The 20999-nt window shown below is 41.4% G+C and overlaps 1 protein-coding gene across 1 annotated transcript in view; it reads right to left on the bottom strand.

Annotated features, from left to right (window-relative positions):
• Positions 1–20356, bottom strand: part of TRIT1 (tRNA isopentenyltransferase 1) — a 42719-nt gene extending 22363 nt beyond the window's left edge. Inside the window, exon 1 of the mRNA XM_020907345.2 lies at positions 20148–20356. Within this exon, the coding sequence (XP_020763004.2) occupies positions 20148–20321 (174 nt within the window). The 5' untranslated portion in view covers positions 20322–20356. The remainder of the gene's footprint in view (positions 1–20147) is intronic.
• Positions 20357–20999: the final 643 nt, after the last annotated feature.

Below are 20999 nucleotides of genomic sequence, written 5' to 3'. Positions count from 1 at the left end.
TCCTTGCTATTCTTTGGAATTCTGCATTCAAATGGATGTAACTTTCCTTTTCTCCGTTGCTTTTCACTTCTCTTTTCACAGCTATTTGTAAGGCCTCCTCAGACAGCCATTTTGCTCTTTTGCATTTCTTTTCCATGGGGATGTTCTTGATCCCTGTCTCCAGTACAATGTCTCGAACCTCCATCCATAGTTCATCAGGCTCTCTGTCTATCAGATCTAGTCCCTTAAATCTATTTCTCACTTCCACTGTATAATTGTAAGGGATTTGACTTAGGTCATATCTGAATGGTCTAGTGGTTTTCCCTACTTTCCTCAATTTAAGTGTGATTTGGCAATAAGGAGTTCATGATCTGAGCCACAGGCAGCTCCCGGTCTTGTTTCTGCTGACTGTATAGAGCTTCTCCATCTTTGGCTGCAAAGATTATAATCAATCTGATTGCAGTGTTGGCCATCCGGTGATGTCCATGTGTAGAGTCTTCTCTTGTGTTGCTGGAAGAGTGTGTTTGCTATGACCAGTGGGTTCTCTTGGCAAAACTCTGTTAGCCTTTGCCCTGCTTCATTCTGTACTCCAAGGCCAAATGTGCCTGTTACTCCAGGTGTCTCTTGACTTCCTATTTTTGCATTCCAGTCCCCTATGATGAAAAGGACATCTTTTCTGGGTGTTAGTTCTAGAAGGTCTTGTAGGTCTTCATAGAACCGTTCAACTGGGGATGTCTGGCATCGTCTAAAAACATTTTTAGTTGTCACAAATTGGTAGTGGGGGTGCCATCTAGTGGGTAGAGGCCAGGGATGCTGCCAAACACCCTTCGATACATAAGACAGCCCCTGCCTCCACAACAAAGAACTACCCAGCCCCCAAAATGTCAAGTCTCGAAGTTGAGAAACCGGATTCAGAGAAATTTCACCTTGGAGATACTCCTCCCAAAATCTGTACAGCCTAAGGTCCCCCTCCTTTAAGCTCCAACCCTTTGGGGTTGCCATGCTCTCGGGTGGCCCCAATGAGCGTGCTAATCAGAAGAGGTACTGGGCAGATCATGGAGCTCTGTCTGAGGGCTGGTTGGCTATGATGCACCAACACAGTTGTCTACAAGCAAAGGGAAACACTGCCCCCCACCAGTTTGGTTCTATCCTCTCAAGTTATCTTCCCCCTTTTGACTTCATTTACTTCCCAATCCAAATTATATCCTGAAATCCTTTCCTCAATTTCTCTGAAGGTACTTTCTCGCCTCTAGGGATTATACCTACCTTGAAAACCACAATCTTGGATTATGCATCAATTTATAATAACTATCCATCCATCTTCTCTGCTGGCTGATCCCCACTGCTCCATGGATATTTCACTCACTCAGATCACTAAGGAACCCTGACTGCCAAATATAACATTTTTTCTATTAAGCTCTCAAAACACATAATGGAAAATACAAAAATCTGATACACCCAAGCTCTCCTTCATAAATCATTCTCCTTTGGGACTTCAAATGGCACCATCTTTTCCAGGTTTTCTTCCTATTCACAGAACCTTCCACCGATCTATTAGCAATGTCTGTCATGGGAAAAGGGGGTTCCCCCAGGGGCTCAAGGGTAAAGAATCCACTGCAATACAGGAAATGCAGGTGACTCCGGTTCAATCCCTGGGTTGGGAAGATCCCCTGGAGGAGGAAATGGCAACCCAGCAGTATTCTTGCCAGGAAAATCCCATAGAGGAGCCTGGCAGGCTATAGTCCATAGGGTCACAGAGAGTCAGACACAACTGAGCTACTAAGCATGTCATGGGAACAACACTGAGAAATGGCAGTCTTTACAGCAACCATCTGCCATTCTATACTATAAACTTTCTCTGGGTGACCCCCAAGGCCTTTATAACCATTTTTTGTGTGTGTTTTTAATCCCCAAATCCTATCTACAATCTAGTTCTCTCTCATGATGTACATTTAACTCCCTCGTAGACATTTCCATCATCAGTGAGAACTATAAAATACAGTATTGAAGTGGTTAACAGTAAGGACTCTAGAGTCTGATTGCCAGGATTTAAATCGTGGCTTCAAAACTTACTAGCTATGTAACCTTAGGCAAGGTATTTAACCTCTCTGTGCCTCACATTCCTTATTTATAAAGTAAGTGAAAGTCAGTCAATCATGTCCAACTCTTTGCAACCCCATGGGCTATACAACCCATGGAATTCTCCAGGTCAGAATACTGGAGTAGGTAGTCGTTCCCTTCTCCAGGGGATCTCCCCAACCCTGGGATGGAACCGGGGCCTCCTACACGTGCAGGCGGATTGTCTACCATCTGAGCCACCAGAATAGCCCAAGAACACTGGAGTGGGTAGCCTATCCCTTCTCCAGCAGATCTTCCCAACCCAGGGATCGAACCGGGGCCTCCTGCACTGCAGGTGGATTGTCTACCACCTGAGCCACCAGAGTAGCCCAAGAACACTGGAGTGGGTAGCCTATCCCTTCTCCAGGGCATCTTCCCGACCCAGGGATCAAACCGGGGCCTCCTGCACTGCAGGCAGATTCTTCACTAGCTGAGCTATCAGGGAAGCCCCATTTATAAAGTAAGGATAACCTTAAATCTAACCTCAAAGGCTTATTGTAAAAATTAAATAAATGATAGAGTAAAGCACATGGAATATGCCTGCCCTATAGGAAGCAGCAATATAAAGCTATCATCATCTTTATCACCACCCCAAGCAGGCACCTGAAACCTGCTATATCCAAAACTGATCACCTTACCTTTCCACCCATACCTGAGTGAACCACCTAATCAAAGTAAAAATTAAATGATCCCAGTATCTCTCTCTCCCCCACATTTCTAATCTCCCTCAACTTCTATCCATATGAGTTCCTAAAATTATCTCAAAGCTTACCACCATCACACTGCCCACTGCCATTATCAACTGAAGGCTTCATGATTTCTCAACTGAACTGTTCCATCAGCTTCCTCACTGCTCTTCCTTCCTTTAGGATATAACCCCTCCAATTTAGTACACACTGTAGCCAGTGATTTTTCTAAAAGGAAAATCTGGTCTCATGTATCCCCGAACCCTTTAGCATCACCTCTGATGAAAGCCTGCTTTGAGATCTCTCCCCAATTCTCCCCAATCTGTGCCTGTCCTCCATATTCCCACATTACCTGTATCACAGAACTTCTTATACATGAGAAGTATCTCGATCTCCTCCACTAGACTACAAGTTCTGAGGGAAGACTGTATTTTATCTCTAGTTCCAACATCTAGCACAGTGTCTAATACGTGGAATATATTCAATGGATACTCCGGGCTGGAGGTATAGAGTGCTAGATTTTATGCTAAGTGTTTCATTCTCTATGAAGTTATGTAGCCTCATTTCACCAGTGAGGAAATAGAAATGTAGACACGTTAGGCAATCTGCCCAAAGTCACCCAGCTATTTAGTGGCAGAGACAAACTGTGAATCCATGTCTTCTTACTTCACAGTCAGTGTTTTTCCCTACTATGTTGCTAATCTCTGCTCCACACAAATCAGCTTTGTGAATTTGGAAAGTCAGTTTTTATTCCTGGAACCTCAAGTTCCTCACATCTAGCAAGGCTTCTAGTTCTAATAGCCCAAGTTTCAAGAAAAGTTTTGGCACGGGAGGGTGAAAGGAAAACAGAAGTTTTTTTAAGATGTTGACACTCAAGAGAAAGCTGATTTTCTTTTTTAATTAAAGTAATTTGAATTTGGTTATTCAACTGAAGAGATGTTGAAGAGTAGACAAAGGTCAGTCTCTTAGCTAACTTTTCTTTCTTAATAAAATGATAACTTTTAAAACAATTTACACTTTACTAGATTAGAAACGATGAATTAGCTGTAGGAACATCACAGTAGGCAACTACTTCTTTTAGCTTTGTTTAGCAGACATCCAACTGCAGACATGCTGAATAAATCAGACAGATTAAGATGCCCAGAAAGCGGGAGAACCAGTACCTTGACATGTTTAGTCAGTCTAGTAATAGAAGTGCTTTGAAGTTTATAGTGCCAGTGACGGCTTTTACTTTCCTATAGAGATCTCTCTTCAAAGGAAAAGGGACTAGAATCACATAAGGCTATGGTTAACAAATTAAAAGTGCATACATAATATGTATGCGATGTATTCTTTCAGAGAATCTATCTTTTGTTGTTGTTATTCAGTCACTAAGTCGCGTCTGAATCTTTGAGATCCCATGAACTGCAGCACGCCAGGCTTCCCTGTCCTTCACTATCTCCCAGAGTTTGCTCAACTCATGTCCATTGAGTCAGTGATGCCATCCCAACCATCTCATCCTCTGCTGCCCCCTTCTCCTCTTGCCCTCAATCTTTTCCAGCATCAGGTTCTTTTCCAGTGAGTTGGCTCTTTGCATCACATGGCCAAAGTACTGAAGTTTCAGCTTCAGCATCAGTCCTTCCAATGAATATTCAGGCTTGATTTCCTTTAGGATTACCAGTTTGGTCTCCTTGCAGTCCAAGGGAATCTCAAGAGTCTTCTCCAACGCTACAGTTCAAAAGGACCAATTCTTCGATGCTCAGCCTTCTTTATGGTCTAATTCTCACATGCATACGTGACTACTAAAAAAAACCATAGTTCTGACAATATAGACATTTGTCGGCAAAGTGCTATCTCTGCCAATACAATGTCTAATCAATCTTACTTGGTGGCAACGAGCATCTGAAACATTTTGACATCTAATAAATACAGAGAGATCAGAACAGAGAATGCAAAATTAGCACATACTTTTAAGTGAAAATGAGAAAATTTGCAATGCAGAGCCTTTGCAGTGGGTGCTTAGAAGTCCATCTGCAAACATTGAAGAAGCAAGGATATAAGGAAATTCAGAGATAACATAACTAGTCTAATCACCTGGACTTTTGTATTGAGAACATTGAGGCTCAGAGAGCAACCCTGGCCATATAACTGATGGCAGGGGAGGTAGGACTAAAGCAGGGTGCTTTGCCTATAACACAAGCAGTTTCTGCTGCCTTTTGGGGGGGAGGGACCATGACACATGGCATGTGTGATCTCAGTTCCTCAACCAGAGATCAAACTGCAGCGGAAGCACAGTCGTAAGCACCAGACTGCCAGGGAAGCCCCCTCTGCTGCCCCTTATCAGTAGAATTTTTATCCTCATTTGACCCTAGTCTGTTTGCTTGCCTGAAATAATGAATTTCTACTGAGGTGAAGTTAAATTTGAGAAGCTGAGGAGAAAACAGTTACCATACACTGAAGCCCTTCAAAGTTTTCAAGAGGAAACGTGACAGGGCTCCCCTGGCAGCCCAGGGGCTGGGAGCCCACCTAGCAAAGCAGGGAACGCCCGGCCGGCCCCACGCTGTGCAGCAGCTAAGCCCGCGCGCCGCGGCCAGTGAGCCCGAGCTCCGCACTCTGTGCGCCCGAACTGCTGAAGACCACATGCCTAGAGCCCGTGCTCCGCAACAAGAAAAGCTGCCCCAAAGAGAAGCCTGCGCACAACCAGAGAGAGGAGCCCCCACTCACCGCGACTAGCAGAAGTGACAAAGACCCAGCACAGCCAAAAGGAAGTAAAGAGAGAAAGAGTAAGTGTGACAGAAAGCTAGAAATACACACACGGACACTGCCATATGACTATAATGCTAAGACAGAACCCAAAGGGCTGGTTTAAGAGAAGAAAACAGAGTTAATGATAAAGGTTTTACTCTGTGGTCATCTTCACAGCCTCAAGATTGGCCCACTCTTGATGGCTTCACTGATACTTTTTCTTAGGATGGAGAATAATAGCTGATGTGCTCCATTATTTGGAGGTGTATGCCTAAGGGAGAGGAGCATAACATAATGGATCAGGTCCAAACCCGGCTCTATTACCCAGTTGTAGCCTTCATTTGGCAGGTTTGCCTCAAGTTTGCCTCTGTAAAATGGGGATAAAAAAAGCACCTACACTCCCTGCTGGGTTATTCTGCAGATTAGAGTTAATATATGCAAAGTGTTTAGAACTGTGCCAGACAAATGGTAAGCAATACACAAAATACTTGGTATCTATATTTTCCTTGGCTTTTTGTGGTGAGATCCCTGACTAGAGTTTGAAAGAACAGGACTGCAAAACACCAGAGCTAAAAGGGGTTTCAGACCCTGTGACAAATACATACTGTATGGCCCACAAAACGTAAAATATTTACTATCTGGACTTAAACAGTTTGCCAATCCCTGATCTGGTCCAATCAGTTTCCCCTCCCTAACATATCCATGAGGAAATTAAAGCCTAGAGACCAGTAGGAACTTTCCAAAGTTATATATACAGTGGTCAGTGGCAAAGTTGGGACTAAAACCCAGTTTTCCCAGTAAATAAAGCTGCCTACCAGGCTAAATGGGCTTCCCTGATGACTCAGTGGTAAAGAATCTGCCTGCCAACAATGCAGGAGACTGGGGTTCAATCTCTGGTCTGGGAAGATCCCCTGGAGAAGGAAATGGCAACCCACTTCAGTATTCTTGCCTGGGAAATCCCATGGAAAGAGGAGCCTGGCAGGCTACATTCCATGGGGTCACAAAAGAGTGACACACGACTTAGCAACTACAACCAGGGTGAAATAAATGAGCTAAATGAAGACCTCAGAGTAAAAATTAGGACTATAATTTAGGAGAGAATACTGGCAGCTGAAAAGTTAGGCAAATCATGTAATCTGAATCAACAGGTATTTACTGACTACTATAAGCCTATGCTGGAGGAGGAAATGGCAACCCACTCCAGTGTTCTTGCCGGGAGAATCCCAGGGACGGTGGTGCCTGGTGGGCTGCCCTCTATGGGGTCGCACAGAGTTGGACACAACTGAAGTGACTTAGCAGCAGCAGCATAAGCCTACGCACCAGTACTTTTTTTAATGCTCTCTAGGTGATTTCAAAGAACAGCTGAAGGTGAGAACCACTGTTGCAACTATTGTGCTAGGCAGCAAGATGTGGAAAAAAGAGAGAGAAAGGAAAGTAGCTAACCAAAGGTATGCAGACCTAAGTAAGCCTGGATAATGCCGGATCCCACGTTTAATCTGCAGCTACATGAGACTCCAAGAGGAGAGTAACATGCAGAGTGAAGGCAAGGAGGCCCTGGATGTATCTTCATTTGCACTAGAGAATCAACATCTTTTATTCACATCTGTAAATTCCAACAGCTCAATGGATTATAAACTTCAGTCATGAACTCTTTCTAAAAGAATGTGAAAGCTAACTTGTACTCTTAAAAAGTGTACAAGAATATACAAATTAAAAGCCTTAATATGGCAAAAAAAATCATGAAAGTCGAAGACAAATGACCAACTGAAAAAATATTTCCAATTCATGAGACTGGACTGCACAAATAAACACAAAAATGAAAACCGCTATACAGAAGTAAGCACAAGAGATTGTACAGGAAATCAAAAAAGAAAAACACAAATGGCCAAGGCACCCTTGAAAAGACAATTTATCTCAAAATGAAATTTAAATGAAATCCATTTCTTGTCTACCAGACTGACAACAATGAAAAAGGTGGATAACACACAGAATTGCAAGGGTAAGGGGAAATAGACATACCACAGGTAAACTTTTTGGAAAGCAGTCTGGCAATGTGTGTATGCTCACGACTGATTCACATTGATATATGGCAAAAGCCAACACAATACTGTAAAGCAATTATCCTCCAATTAAAAATTTTTAAAAATTGATAAGCAACAAGAAAAAATGTAATGTGTGCAACTCAAACAAAAAACAACAGACCCCCCCTCCCAGAAAAAGACCCAATTTAAAGATGAGCAAAGGACCTGAACAGACATTTCTCCAAAGAAGATACATGAATAGCCAACAAACACACGAAAAGATGTCCAACAGTCACTAGGGAAATGTAAATCCAAGCCACAATGATATACTACTTTCAGGTCCACTAGGGTGGCTACACTTTTTTTTAAGGTAAGTAAGTGTTGGAGATGATGCGGAGAAACTGCTGTCTCCATACACTGAGAGTGGGAAAGCAAAATGATACAGCCACTGTGTAAAACAGTTTGGCAACTCCTCAAAAAGCTACAGTTACCAAATAATCAAGCAATTCTACTCCACTCCTAGGTATATTCCAAAAATAATTTAAAAGAGATACTCAAATAACATGTAAACCTATGTTCACAGCAGCACTATTCACAATAGCCTAAAGGTGCTATTGTCCGTCAACAGATGGACAAACTATGATCTATCCATACAATGGAATATCTATTTAACCACAAAAAGAAATGAAGCACCAATACATGCTACAATCAATGTAAGTTAAAGAAGTCAGACATAAAAGGTCATGTGTTATATGATCCCATTTATATGAAATATCCCAAACAGATAAAATCTATAGGAACTAAAAGCAGACTGGTGGCTCCCAGGTGCTGGGGGGAAAGGGAAACTCGGAAGTAAAGGCTTAATGGTTATGGGGTTTTCTTTCAGGGTTATGGAAATGTTTCAGAACTAGATAGAGGTACACTGTGAATCTATTAAGTGCCAATAAATTGTGTTGTTTTTTTTTTTTTTGGCTGCACCTTAAGGCATGCAGGATATTAGTTCCCCAACCAGGGATCAAACCAGTGTCCTCTGCAGTGGAAGTGTGGTATCTTAACCACTGAACCACCAGGAAAATTCCTGAATTTTTCATTTTAAAATGGTTAATATTACATTAATTTAACCTCGACAAGAAAAATTTAAGTATATTCTCTAATAAAGCTCTTAGAAAATTGGAAGAAAAAAGTAACACGTGCACCCTCTCATCCGGCAATCCCATTTCAGAAATTTATCCTGAAGAAAGAATCACACAAATAGGAAGAGATGTGTGTGCAAAGATGTTCATCTCAGCATCATTTATTAAGCAAAAAAAAAAAAAAAAAGCCCCAAAATTAAACTTACTAAATGTCCTTCAGAAGAAACACGGTAAAGTAAATTATGCTACAGCTATGAAATGGAATACTACACAGAGATCAAAAACAATAATGTAGAAAGTTGTACAGCTAACACTATCTAATCTCACGACCTATTATAAAGGTACAGTAACTAAAGACAAAGTGATACTGGCAAAAGAATAGACATACAGAACAATGGAACAGAATAGAGACCCCAGAAGCAGACTCACAAAAATAGTCAACTGGTCTTTGACAAAGGTGCAAAGGCAATTCAGTGGAGAAAGAAGAGTCTTTCAATATCAGATCTGGTTCAGCTGGACATCCATACATATCTCATAACCTTATATAAAAATTCACTTAAAGTAGATCACAGGTCTAAATGTAAAATGAAAAGCTATAAAACTCACGTGTGTCTGTATGTGTGTGTGTGTGCACAGGAGAAAACTCAGCATGTCTATGGGCTTGGCAATGAGTCTGTTTCGTTCTGTGTTCTTGCTTTGTCCGCTTTGGCAGGCCCCGCCTTGTGGTCTCAGTCCACAGACCAGGGTCTGAACCGGGAGCCTGGCACTGAAAGCTCTGAGCCCTGACCACTGGGCTGCCAGGAGCGCCCTGCAGTGACTTTAAATATGACACCAAAGACACAGCCCATGAAGGAAAAAACAGATGTGCTGGACTTAATGAAGATGTAAAACTGTTCTGTGAAAGACACTGAAGAGAATGAGAAAATAAGATACAGATTAGAAGAAAATATTTGCAAATAACATTCTATATAAAGGATTTGCACCCAAAATACATTTTAAAAAACCTCCTAAAATTCAACAATAAGACAGCCCCTCCCAAAAAGAGATCAGACAGACATTTCACCAAAGATATACAGAGAGCGAGTAAACATATGAAAAGATGTTCAACATTATTAACCTTTAGGGGAATTTAAATTAACCACAAAGAGACTCCAGTACACACCTCTTAGAATGGTTAAAATTAAAAGCAACAATACCAAATGCCGAAAGAATACAAAGAAACAAAAATTTTCATTCACTGCTGGTAGGAATGTAAAATGGTACAGTCATTTTGAAAAACAGTTTAGTAGTTTCCTAAACTATTTTAGGAAACTATTTTCTTAGTTAACCAGTGCTGTAAAGTTAAATCATTAGTTATGTTTATAATAGCTTTCTTTAAACTGGAAATTCAGGTGGCATTTCATAGATGAAAGGACATATAACGCACAATGGAATAATACTCAACAATAAAGAGAAACAGACTCATGCAACGACATGGAAGAATTTTAAATGTATTTTGCTAAGTGAAAAAAGTCAGACTGTGGGACTTCCTGGTGGTCCAGTGGTTAAGACTCCACACTTCCACTGCAGAGGGCCTGGGTTTGACCCCAGGCCCCAGTTTCCTGGTTGGGAAACAGATCCCACATGCTACCACGTAGCCAAAAAAGAAAAAAAAAGGTCAGACCCCAAAGGCTGAATATTCTATGACTCCACGTATATTACCTTCTGGAAAAGGCAAAACACAGGGATGGAAAACAGATCAGTGGCTGCCAAAAACTGGTGTGGGTAGAGGAGGTGACTACAAAGAGGACACACAAGGCAATTTTTAGAGTGATGAAAGTGGTTCAGTATGATATGTGATGGCAGATACCTAACTCTCTCCATTTGTAAAACCCAAAGAACTGTACACAAAAATGAATGCACTCTACTGTATGAAAACTTAAAAATAATAATAACCAGAATGACTGAGGAACCAGGACAGAATGCAGTCTGCAATAAATGAATCTAATTATATCACAGATGTATGACATAATCTCACTGAAGGGGGAGAAGGGGAGTTGACCTAAATAACTTTGTAAAACAATGCTATGGCTAGATACTATATGGCTAAAATTGCAAAATGAATTATACACAAACATTGTACTCTAGTTAGTAAATTTGTTTCTCACAGGATTAACTAGTTAAACTATTTTACAGGTTGTACAAAAAAAGAAAATATTTGTAGACAAGGAGAGCCAGGTTTATACCTCTGAGGAAGAAGTCACAAACAAGAAGGAAAGATCAGAATAAAACCTGTGGTGGAATAGAGAGTCAGAGGTATCAGTATAAACTCAAGTTTATTTTAACATCTATACAGATATATACAGAAATAAACATAGATATGTGGGTATGCATGAATTAGTGTATATATATATGTTGCCTAGCTCTTCTCATTGAAGGGATTAGAAGCAATGATATCCTAGTAGCAACAAGCACAATTAGCACCCAGTACTTTGTATCTGAATACCATTCACCAGTAAAAGGAACTCCTTGGAAAAATGGCTGATTCTAGAACTGAAACAAGACAAATGTAAGATGAAAGCATCTTGCAGTGCCAGAAAGTAAGGAAGTGCTAAACAAACAAATACGGGACATGCCAAAGGATACAAGCATCAACATGAAAGAGCACCCACTAATCAAAGCTGAAACAGTGTGAACAATAAAATAACTCAGTACGGGATTATGGCAGAAAGTAAAGAGGAACTAAAGAGTCTGCTGATGAAGGTGAAAGAAGAAAGTGAAAATGCTGGCTTAAAACCCAACATTCAAAAAATGAAGATCATGGCATCCAGTCCCATCACTTCATGGCAAATAGATGGGAAAACAACAGAAAGTGATGGACTTTATTTTCTTGAGCTCCAAAATCACTGCAGATGGTGACTGCAGCCATGAAATTAAAAGACACTTGCTCCTTGGTAGAAAAGCTATGACCAACCTAGACAGCACATTAAAAAGCAGAGACATTACTTTGCCAACAAAAGTCCATATAGTCAAAGCTATGGTTTTTCCAACAATCATGTACAGATGTGAGAGTCGTGTATGGATGGACCATAAAGAAGGCTGAGCACTGATGAATTGATGCTTTTGAACTGTGGTGCTGAAGAAGACTCTTGGGAGTCCCATGGACTGCAAGGAGATCAAACCAGTCACTCCTAAAGGCAACCAAGCCTGAACATTGCTTGGAAGGATTAATGCTGAAGCTGAAGCTCAAGTACTTTGGCCATGTGATGCCAAAGGCTTTTCCAACTCATTAGAAAAGACCCTGATGCTGGGAAAGACTAAAGGCAGGAGGAGAAGGGGATGACAGAAGAGAAGGTAGGATAGCATCACCAACTCAACGGACATGAGTTTGAGCAAGCTCTGGGAGATGGTGAAGGACAGGGAAACTTAGCATGTTCCAGTCCATGGGATCGCAAAGAGTTGGACATGGACTATCTTTGACACCACTGTGTAAATCTGTAATTACTTCAAAATTTAAAAGCTAACAATAATGTAGAACAGGGTTTCTCAACCTCAGTACACTATGTTGACATTTGGGGCCAGGTAAATCCTTGTTGGGAGGGGCTGTTTTACATGTGGTAGGATGTTCTGCAGCATTCCTGGCCTCTGCCCACTAGATGCCAGGAACCCACCTTTCCATTCGTTACAACCGAAAATGTCTCCAGAGCCTTTCAAGTGCCCCCTGCCGTGGGGGTGGGAGGGTAAACTACCCCAGAGTGAGACTACTAATACAAAGTTATATACATTAACACACAAAAGTAACTGTAACATATTAAGGGGAGGGCCCCCCGACAGGAGCAAGATACAGAGCAGCATGAAATGTATGAGTCAGTTTATGTTAAAAAGTATCACATGAATGAACCTGAGGACATTAGGCTAAGTGAAATAAGCAAGTGACAAAAAAGACAAATACCATATGATTCCGCTTATATAAGTTATGTAAGAGTAGTCAAAATCAGACACAGAATACAGGATGGTGGTTGCCCAGGCTGGGAGGAAGGAGGAATGGGGAGTTATTAATTAACGAGTACAGAGTTTTAGATTTTTTTTTTAATTTGAAATATCTAATTTTCTTTATTTTTTACTCATTGTTTTTTATTGAAGTATAGTTGATTTACAATGTTGCATTAATTTATGATGTATAGCAAAGGGATTCAGTTACACATATACATACATTCTTTTTTTATATTCTTTTCCATTATGGTTCATAACTGGATATTGAATATAGTTCTCTGTGATATAAAGTAGGGCCTTGTTTACAGAGTTTCAGTTCTGCATGATGAAAAGCGTTATGGAGAGTGGTTATACAACATCATGAATGCATTTAACACCACAGAACTGTACAGTTAAAAATGCTTAAGATGATGAATTTTGTTACATGTATTTTATAATTTTTGTAAATTGGAAAAAACACATATACATACGTGTACAAATACACAAACAAAAGGTCTAGAAGGATGTGCACCAAAACGTCAAAATGGTTATCTTCGGACGCTAAGATTATGGTGATATTTCCTTTGAACTTTTGTATATTATTTGGATTTTTTTTTAAAACAGCATGTTTTCTTTTTTCCAAACACAAAAAGGCTTTGTTCTCCATCTTTTTTCCTTACAATGCTTCCAGTTCAGTAACCAAAATCCTATTGGTTCTGTCTCCAAAACATCAAAATGATTACCCCTTTTCCCAGCCACAACCCAACTCCAGCCGTATCTTACTCAGGCTAATGTAACAGAATCCTAAACTGTTTATCCCTCACTAACCCATTCTCCACCCAGGCCTCAGAGTTACCTTCTGAAATAGACTTACTATCACTTCCATGTTTAAAACCCCAAACCTCACGGCATGCCTCTCAAGGGCCTCAGGGTCTGTATTTCTAGTTTCACCTCTGACTACTACCCTTCTAGTGTCTATGCCAATGACAGCTGCTGGTCATGCCCTGAAAACATACCATGCATTTTCACCTTCCTTTACTTTGCTCATGCTCTTCTTTCATCAGGAATATTCTTTTTCCTTCTCTGCCTTTAAAATGTATACAGTGGTATACAGGAAAAGAATGGGATGGAAGATGAATGGATAAATAAATAGGAAGAGGTGGAGAAAAAAAACACACAGAATAGCACAGAGACGAGGGTTCAAGAAGCAGTTTTTAAGGGTGAGATAAGTGTCTACCACCTAAGGTTGCAGTGAGCAGCATATTAAATGAGATAATATACGACAAACTTTTAAAACACTGCCTGACATAATTTTATTATTGTTATCATTTTCAGTATAATTATTATTATACTGAATAATTATACTGAAATTATTATTCACAGCACAGTGGTAAGAGCTTGAACTCTGGCTGCCATAATGAGGAAGGAACAGTGGTGAAGTTCCAGCTCAGAAGCTCTGGGTAAACTGAAAAAGGGAACCTGTTCTGACCCAAATTATCTAAAGAATCCAACAAACTACACAAGAAACCACAACCAATTTGGTTAAGCCATACTAGAGTACATGCAGAGCACACAGGTGAATTCTTGTGGGACCCAAATAACTTACACCCTCATGTATATACTCCTTCGTGAAGCCGAGCTGTTTCAGCACCCCGCTCCCACACTGAGACATCAGAGCAGCACCTCATCCTCACAAATCTGAAACTGCAACCCACATGTGCTCTCTTATGTCTTCCCATTTAGCCAGTAGCCACTTCTCTTTCCTTATATAACATGGCAGATTTAACTCTAAAGTTCTTCCCACAGCTGGAAAAAAAAAAAAAAAAACAACTAAATATATGTGTACAACCCACCCATGCTTAATACGGTAGCCAAACGAAAACCAAACTCACTCACAATGAAGGCGAACCCAGAAATCTAGAAATTAATATACATTTTTTCTAGATGAGCCAGAATTTTGGGTATTTCCTGTGGTCCACTCTCATGCTTAGTCCTTTAAAAGACTGCCTCTTGGAGAAGGAAATGGCAACCCACTCCAGTGTTCTTGCCTGGAGAATCCCAGGGATGGGGTCGCACAGAGTCGGACATGACTGAAGTGACTTAGCAGTAAAGTCTACTACTGCTTTATTTAGAGGATAGGTGTAAGTGAGAGCAGGAGAGAATGGGGTAGACACGCCTGTCCCTGCTTTCCTCATCCCATCTGGACCCTTCTTTGCCCTTGAATCTATTCCTCCCTTTCCCAGCAGTCCATTTATTAACTAGCAAGAGGGCAAATAAGGGATCTTCTAGGATTGATTTTGCTAATTTTTTTTAGGATACCGAGCACCATTTCACCATATTCTGTACCCTTATCTGACAGTCCCTCCCAGAACTGAGTTTTCTTTTCATCCAGGGTTCAGAAGGAAAAACAAAAAACAAATCATATCATCATGCACCAATAAAAAGTAAGCTGTCCAGATGGAAATAAAATCTAATTAGGCAATAAAAGTAGAGATTGTGAAACGGTTCAATAAAAAAAAATAAATAAATAAAAGACTGCCTCTGTCAGTTGTGGCAAGTAGACTCTGGACAGCCCTCATTCCCCTCAGTTAACAGGTTTTTGTAACTTTCATTTTCATGTCCTAGTAAGCCACTGTAACCCACTATCCCATCTCTTCTTTCATATCCCTCCCCCATGCAAGCCAGATCTCCCTTGAGCACTATCAGACAAGCAGTCCTTTGGTTTAAGGAAAAAAAACAACACTGCTCCTAAATTATGTTCCAAAGCAGACAAAGAATGCAGAACTCCACATTTATTAGATGACACATAGCCTGCTTACTAGTCAGACTGCCAAAAATAACTTGCTTCTCCTCTTGGAGGTTTAGGCAAACACAAGGGAACTGTGCTCCTATGTATTCTCCACAGAACTTGAAGAACTAATAAGGCATTAGAGATACTTCCTCTCTATAAACCCAAATAGAACACTTTGTTTATTTTCTCTTGGCATATAGTTGGCAGTCTGTATTTCCAGGCAGCCACTGTACATCTTTTGACAAGTGCCTTCAAATTTCTCAGTACAATGTTTCATCTAGTCACTGAAGGTGAAGCATTGTACCTTAAATTTACATACCAAGAAAAAGACTGAAAAGAAGACCTTCAGTATCAGCTTCCTGCAATATATCAGACACTACACGAGTTAGAAGATCCAGATCCAATTCCCAATTGTGCAAGTGTCCTGTAGTGTGATCTCTAGTCTGCTCTTTAATCTTTCTGCACCTTTTTCCATCCTGGAAAACAGGGATTGTATTACCTGTCCTTCTTTGAATTTAGACTCCTACTGCTAGCTGAGAATATGTATGCTTCTACAATTTGTGAAACTGGAGTCTGGAAAACTCAGAAAATTAAGCAAAAAGGTTGTTTTCCCACTTTTGTCAGACCTACCATGTAAAGTCCATAGTTGAGCCCAGAAGTCCCGAAGCAAGTAATCCCTCAGAGAGTTAGTTCTGACTCCTACTCAACAAACCAGTGATGCAAGAATGAGAGGCCAGAGGCAAGGCAGGACCTCAGGTGTTACCTGGCTATAAAAGCAGGTCATTATCTACATTCTGTAACAATATTATCACCCTAGACACACGACCCTTAACACCCTGTGGTTTTATCTCAAAGAAGCTACCTCAATACTTAGAGCACTTACTTCTTCAATGTTTACAAAAACAAGTACTTTCCTTGGATGGGAACTGCCCTGCTGGGATTGCCTTGGGATGACCCAACAATTAAGGTAGGACAAAAGGATGATACAAGAAGTATGAGGTACGAGACAATTTAAGATTTAAGACAGTGTTTTACAATCCTTTCTGAGTTACTGGTATACTTCTGAGATTATTAAAATTCAAATGCTGGCTTAGAAAGGTCAATCTATAAACTTGCAAAAACTTTCTAATTATCGCACTTCCCATTTGGTCACCCTTTAGCCTGTGTGGCTGTTATAACAGGTAAGTTTACTGCTCGTTCTAGGTGCTCTACAAGGCCTCTGTTTCTTCTCTGTTTCACTAAACATTCTCTGCCTTTGGTACCATCAAATTATTCACATTAAATAATATCTCAGCTGCAGTTAAGTTTTAGCCCCCTAAGCAATGCATCATGTGGCCACCACTTAGTTCAACACTCAACCTGAGATATCACTAGGAATTCACACTACGAGTCACAATATGAATCCTAAAATACATTTTATATCTTGACCAAAATGTAACATACTCCTGTGAAGGATGAGTGTCATACAAGTTAAGAAGTACTCTCTAATGACTGACTCCCACAGCTCCCGCCTCATCTAAAAGGGATGACAATTTTGTGTATAGATAAGGAACTGAGCATGGAAAGTAGAGACCTATGTCCAATTCCAGGTCTGCTACTTACTGTAAGACCTGTGTGTCATTACCTGTGAAGTGATAATTGTATCTACCTTACAAGGTTATTGTGAGGATAAAAAAAGCATATAGAAGCATTTTATAAAAAGTGCTATACAAATTTAAGTTATGATTCTGCTTGTGGATTTAACTGAAACTGTTCTTTCAAGAAGCTGGTTAATAAAAAATAAAATGAAAAAAAGAAAAGAAGCTGGTTACCTCCAACATTAAGAATATCACTCACTGGGACTTTCCTGGTGGCACAGTGGATAAGAATCTGCCGCCAATGCAGGGGACACGGGTTCAATCCCTGGCCCAGGAAGATTCCATATGCCCCAGGGCAACTAAGGCCGAGAACTGCAGCTACCAAGTCCTCTAGCCTGTGTGCTCTGGGGACTGTGAGCCACAACTACTGAAACTGCATGCTGCAACTACTGAAGCCTACGTGCCTAGAGCCACGGCCATGAGAAGCCAGTGCACCCTAACAAAGAGTAGCCCCTTCTCCCCGCGCCTAGAGAAAAGGCTTTGGGAGGCAATGAAGACCTAGTACAACTAAAAATAAATTAACTTTTAAAAGAGTATCACTTGTTTACAAGTTTGACAGAAATTTTCTGAGTCAACTTCAAGTCACTGAAAAGCTTCATCTCATTCCATTGGTTAAAAAGCAAGCAGAGTGGAGAAGGAAATGGCAACCCACTCCAGTATTCTTGCCTGGAAAAATCCATGGACAGAGGAGTCTGGCGGGCTGAAGTCCATGGGATTACATGACTGAGCATGTGTGCACGAGGGTGGAGGGAGATGGGTTGGTAGCAATAAACTGGTAGAACTGAAAAAAAAAAAAAAAAAGCAAGCAGAGTAGCACTACTCCATCAGGGGCACAGTAAGCAATGGTAGAAACAAAGAACTGTGTATACCCACAGTGAGAGGGGCAGAGATACTTTATTTCATTAATTGAACCAAAAAGTAAAAATCAAAGGTCAAAGTTTTTCAACAGGTATGAGAGGAAATGTTATGAATATCCCAGGTTTAATCAAAATTAAAAACAACCTTCCCTGGTGGCTCAGACCGTAAAGAATCTGCCTGCAGTACAGAAGACCTGAGTTCAATCCTGAGTCAGGAAGATCCTCCAGAGAAGGGGATGGCTACCCACTCCAGCATTCTTGCCTGGAGAATTCCTGGACAGAGGAGCCTGGCGGGCTACAGTTCATGGTGTCACAAAGAATCATGACTGAGCAACCAACTCTTTCATAGCCAGTTCAGAAAACTCAGTTATCTTCAAAGTGTTTTTCATGCCATAATTAATCCTCATGGCATCCTAAGGATGAAAGAAATTTAATTCTCATATTCTAGTTACTTACAACCACAGGAAGAATCTAAATGGATCAAGATGTGTGATTTTGATGAGACAGGCCAACAAATATTTCATCAAATGTTAAAGATCTACCATATCATCAGCACTGTACAAGACACAAAGTGTCTAACTGTCTAACTATTCTACCTTGAGCAAGACCTCTAGCAAGCTCAACCTTGTGGTACACAGATATGAGTAAAGAAACATTTCCGAATAATGGATAACACTATTACAGAGCAATTACCAACGTTCATTGCCAGGACCTGCCAATTTACTTAAAAACAGACGTAAAATTAAGATGTTCTATTGAGAACAGCTTCCTGATAAGTGTGGTATATGAGGAAGAGGGGGAACAGGGGGCAACAGTGTGCTGTTTTAAATAAGATGGTAAAAAACAACAACAACAACAAAATAAGTAAGATGGTCAGAGAAGGCTTCAATAACGTGACATCTAAGTAAACACCTAAACAAAGAGAGTAAAAGATGAACACTTAAGGAGGGGAAAAGGTTCATCAGGCAGAGAAAACCTCTGAGTGTAAGACTCCTAACATGGATCATACGTGCCGCATTCTCCACACACCTGCTAGACTTTCCCCATGGATGCAAGATCTAAAATTTGTAGTCTCTCTCCTCTCCACCTCCCACTCCTGTACCTTGCAAATCATCATGAAAATCTCAGTTCAAACATGTATTAATTTCCTTTGTTTCATATTTAGCTGGACTGAACTCTGTGAGAACAAGGACTGCAGTTTTGTCTCCCCAAAAGGGCCTTGCAGAAAACAGCACCTACCATATTTTTAGCACTTACTACCTGCCTCATATTATATTAAGTGTTTTACATATTTAATCTGTTTAACCATCACAATAATATTGTATTACTAATTTTATTCTTCCTATTTTACAAAAGAAACAAAGACATGGAGAGGTCAAGCTGAGGTTGCATATCTTAGAAAAGGCAAGGCTGGGATTAGAGCTAAAGTCTGTCTCTCAAAGGCAACACAAATTAGAGGCTGCAAACAAATATTTGTTGAATTACCCCAATCATCTGATATGTGCTGATGGTCGTGTCACCCCAAATGAACTAATGAGGGTGGAGACCATGCCCCAGAGGTTTATGGGGTACAATGGGGAGAAGGACTGCCCCTCCTTGCTGAGGTTCAGCAGCAGGCATTTCACACCAAGCATCTCATTTACTCTGTAAAAGCTCTTAACTCGTAATTCCTCCATCAGAGATTTGCCCCAAATGTCACCCACCCTGAATCGAAGCACAAATCACGACCTTATTTAGGTCACGTGGCCGATGGCAGCTTAGGGAGGAGAATCCAGGTCTCAAGACTATCCACGGTGATCCATTCCCTCAGCAGACAATCACAGATGGTAAATGATTTATCCTGGTTTCGCTGGATATTCTAAACTGCAAAAGCTCTGGAATAATTTTCAATCAAGAAGTATGTATTGGACGCCTATATGTCAACCTTGTAGGTTCAAACACCATCGCCTCCACATACTCGCTTTGTGACACGGCGGTGGTCGTTTCGCCTCCCGAGGCGAACTCCCTCATCCGTAAAAGGAAAATAAGAAACCCACACCAGACAGTAAAGCCGTGAGTAGTAAATGAGATGTTAGCACGATGTCTGGCGTATGGTGGGCGCCTACTAATTATGGGTGCCCTTCCTCTGCCCCCTCCGCCCCACAAGCTTCGGAGTTCACCCACTTCCACCAAGCGACAGGATATCTACTCGGCCAAAGGCCCGCACGCGGCCTCCGGTTCCCCAGGCCGGGGACAGCCGCACTGTCATACCTGCATAGAGTCAGCGCTGACGATCTCGCCACCGAGCCGCTGGCCGAGTTGTAACGCCAGGGTGGATTTACCGGTGCCCGTGGCCCCGAGAATCACTACGAGAGGTAGTGTCCGCTGCATGCCCCGGAGACCAGGGCCCACAGACACAGCTCTTGCAGCCGCCGCTGCCGCCATCTTGGAGACGTCTGCGCTTGCGCCGGATCAGCTGTCCCCATGGCAACCGTCAGTGCGCCTGCGCGGACCTAGGGCTCTGGAGGGAAAGGGCGGAGGGAAGGAGGAGACAAGGGACTTAGGTCCCCAAGCTCAGAAGCTCCTGCTGTGACTGCCATCAACTAGCTAGTGTGAAAACCTCAACTACCTCCTCTCTTAAATGGGAACATATCAGTCGTATCTAAAATAGATTTATACCTATTATTCTTTTTTTAACTAGCTCCCACTTCTTTTTGTCCATAGCCCTAATTATAGTATGAAATTATGTTTTGACCTCTACTGTTCGACTTTCTCTCCAGACTGTTAATTCTGTAAAGGCAAGGAACAGATTCTGCCTGGGACATTACTGTATCTCCAGTACAGTGGGTGCCTGTGTGCGTGCTAAGTCGATTCAGAAGTGTCCGACTCTGCAACCCTAAGAACTGCAGCCTGCCGGGCTCCTCTGTCCATGGGATTCTCTAGGCAAGAATGCTGGAGTGGGTTGTCATGCCATCCTCCAAGGGATCTTCCCTACCCAGGGATCCAGTATAGTACGTGATACCGAAAAGACACCCAATAATGATATGTTAACAGAGAGAATGGCTTGCCTACCTAGTGCTACAAGCCAGTGAGCTCAGAGGTGTGACCTTCTCTAGGATCAGA

This window comes from Odocoileus virginianus, chromosome 5, assembly GCF_023699985.2.
Source record: "Odocoileus virginianus isolate 20LAN1187 ecotype Illinois chromosome 5, Ovbor_1.2, whole genome shotgun sequence".
NCBI classification, from domain to species: Eukaryota; Metazoa; Chordata; class Mammalia; order Artiodactyla; family Cervidae; genus Odocoileus; species Odocoileus virginianus.
The sequence above is the reverse complement of the archived record's forward strand: the minus strand, read 5'-3'. Positions and strand labels throughout refer to the sequence as shown.